The sequence below is a fragment of the Sinocyclocheilus anshuiensis genome, unplaced genomic scaffold (assembly GCF_001515605.1).
Source record: "Sinocyclocheilus anshuiensis isolate Anshui unplaced genomic scaffold, SAMN03320099.WGS_v1.1 scaffold801, whole genome shotgun sequence".
In the NCBI taxonomy this organism is placed as follows: domain Eukaryota; kingdom Metazoa; phylum Chordata; class Actinopteri; order Cypriniformes; family Cyprinidae; genus Sinocyclocheilus; species Sinocyclocheilus anshuiensis.
Genome location: NW_015536541.1, coordinates 876,169 through 879,228, shown reverse-complemented (window position 1 = coordinate 879,228; position 3,060 = coordinate 876,169). Strand labels below are relative to the sequence as shown.

Here is a 3,060-nt window from a genome sequence, read left to right as displayed (position 1 = left end):
CCTCAACTGGCTGAGAGGCTCTCACTCGCGGTGCCATGCGATGGTACTGGACATCGTTGGTGGACGGCCCACCGCTCCTCTGCCTCCTGGCGGACGGCGATGGCTCCTCCTATTGAGGGCAGCCGGCAGCGAGTCCCCCGTTCCCTGCTCCTCCCCAATCATGGTGGATGGCAGCAGGCTCCGGCCTCCTGGTGAACGGGGCCGACTCCTCCGCTCCCTCTCGGACGGCAGCCACCCCTCCTCGACCCAGGAGCGCGGCAGCGAGTTCTCCGTCCCACCTCGTCTTCCATTGTTCCAGCACCACCGATCTCCTCAGCACCGCGATCCCCCTCAGCAGCGAGGGCTCTCTGACAGCGTTTCCCTCCTTCCTCCCGGGTTTCGACACCAATGTAGCAACGTTTGTAGATCGGGAAGAAGGAGGCGGGAACCGGCGAACACTTAAACAAAACTTTAATAATAAAATTAACACAAACAGAACCAAAACACAAAATAAAATCCAGGCCTGGTCCTCTCTCGTCTTTCACTGTCGTAACTCCTCCTTTTATCCTTCCGGAGCTCCTCCGTGGGACTCGAGACCGGTGAGTGGTGCAGGTGTCGCTCATTATCAATTACTCCACCGGCCTCGCTCCGTTCCCACGGCTCTCGGCCCCGCCCCCACTCGTCACAATGAATATAGCCACTTAAACTCCTTCCATACTGCATGCTTAGGGTGTCACTGGACTTAAATATCCACAAGGGAAGCACATTTGTTTGCAAGTGACCCTTCAACTGTTAGTAGACATGGGTGCAGCATTATCAGCTGATGTAGCTCAGGCAGTGAATTAAGTATCCGATTTGACACTGTAAAAATCCTAACCTAAAAATATACAGCTTTATTAAGGTCTGAAATATTACTTAATATGATGGAATCAACCTGACTACATTAGGTTATACCAATCAAAGTCATTTTAAGGGTAAGAATATGGAGAAATAGCTCCAACAAATCTGCATTTGTACTTTTTTGTTTACTGTGCTTACACCACATATTTTTTTGTAAATAAGGCTGTTAACAAGATTAACAAGAATTTCAATGTTAAAATGTAATGTGACCTACATAAATATATATATTTTTATAAATATGACTATATATAATCATATTTTTTTGTTAAAATTAATATTCATGCATATTCACACAATACATATTCATATATTTCCTTTTCAAATAAATTCTGTTGTTTTGAACTTTCTATTAATCAAAGCAGCCTGATTATTATATACATATTATTAGAATGATTTTTTAAGGATAATGTGACACTGATGAACCAAGTGGCTGCTGAAAATTCAGCTTGAATAAATTAGAATAAATTACATTTTAAAATATAATAGATATTTTAAATTATATTAGATATAAGAAACAGTTGTTGTAAGTTGTAGCATTCTTTTCACAATATTACTGTTTTTACTGCATTTTTGATCAAATAAATGCAGCCTTGATAAGCATAAAAGACAAAAACATTTTTTAAAAACATTAAAAAATCTTACCAATCCCAAACTTTGTCATTTTTTTAGTAGTCATATAAAATATCTTTACAAATAATTATTAAAAATTAAATATATTATTAAATATATTTATTTAACCAGCAATTATTTTTTAACAAATTGTGAGCATAAAATACCCACTGTAAGGGTAGGTCAGAGTGTAGTTATTATAACTAAAGAACAACATAAATTTATGGGAGGTCTTCACAAATATATATGTGGATAAGCATGTGCGTGTGTGGATCCCCACCTTTGCCATTTTGTAGAAATATCTCCTGCTTGTTACAATAATGTGCAAGACTGATAATATAACAAATCAAACAAATTTGGGTATTTGTTTTCATAATTTTCGCTGAGCAGTATCTAATACTATATAAGCAATTATCTTAAGGCTAGTATATGAAAGTCCAAACTCAGAGTAGATCAGGTTTTGTTTGTTTGAATTGAGGGCTCAGACCTGAAAGGAAAGTCTCCTCTCTTTCTTTGTTTTCTTAGAAGGTTTGTGTATGAAGTCGCTGGCCCACAGTGCTAATGCTTGCTTTCTTTGGAATAAAACTTATCTTTCATCAGCTATGTTTACAATACCGAACTGCTGGTGATGGAGTCTTCATTGATGTGTGTATGTTTGGCCAACAGTTGGAGAGCACCAGCTAACAGGACATAAAGTTGCCGTGAAGATCCTCAACAGACAGAAGATCCGCAGTCTCGATGTCGTGGGGAAAATTAAACGAGAGATTCAAAACCTTAAGCTCTTCAGACATCCACACATCATCAAGCTGTGAGTCAATCACACATAAAAACATGAAAAACACAATCAACAGAAACAAAATCAGCTGAAAACCATGATGAGTATGTTTGTGCAGTGCACCGGTGAGCTGATTATCAACCTTGTTTGAATGAAAAGTAATTTTAATTAAAAGTAATTACACTGGGTTGATGACTTAAAGCTTCTTAAATATTTCAAAAGACTGCAATTTCAAGAGACTTTAATATGGTGCTCTTAAAAGTTTAGGAGTATTACAAGGATTATTACACATGATGACGGTATGTACTTGATGTGTGCTACTTTTATGAGCTTCAACTTTACTAATGACAAAGATTTGATTAGTAATTCTTTTTTTGTGGGCAAATACTTCAAAAGTGATTTGATTGAAGATGTCAGAACGGATTTCTTTCCACTATGTGGTTAGACATGTGCAAATAATTGATTTTAATGAGTCCTACTGAAAAGACCATCTTTGACCTGCTTACATTTCCATGCTGGTCCAGTCTGGTGTGTGCTGGAAGCTGGTAGAGCAATTATGTTCTCTAGCAAAGCCTAGCTCTCCAATTCAAAACAACCATTTATTGAAACTGAGCTGCAAAAATGGCCTGTTCTGAAATTGTTCTGTAATCAGCTTATTAGAATGATTTCTGAAGGAGTACTGAAAACTGGAATTTAGCAGTAGCTTTTAGATAGCTTTGCCATCACAGGAATAATAATGTAATTTAAAATACATTTTAAAATATATTAAAATAGAAAACCATTATTTTAAATTGTAC

At 37.6% G+C, this 3,060-nt stretch overlaps 1 protein-coding gene across 2 annotated transcripts in view; it reads left to right on the top strand.

Annotated features, from left to right (window-relative positions):
• prkaa2 (protein kinase, AMP-activated, alpha 2 catalytic subunit) overlaps window positions 1–3,060 on the top strand; it is a 15,965-nt gene that overhangs the window by 4,620 nt on the left and 8,285 nt on the right. For both annotated transcript variants that reach the window (XM_016498075.1, XM_016498067.1), the window contains exon 2: window positions 2,155–2,296. In XM_016498075.1, the coding sequence (XP_016353561.1) occupies window positions 2,155–2,296 (142 nt within the window). The remainder of the gene's footprint in view (window positions 1–2,154; window positions 2,297–3,060) is intronic.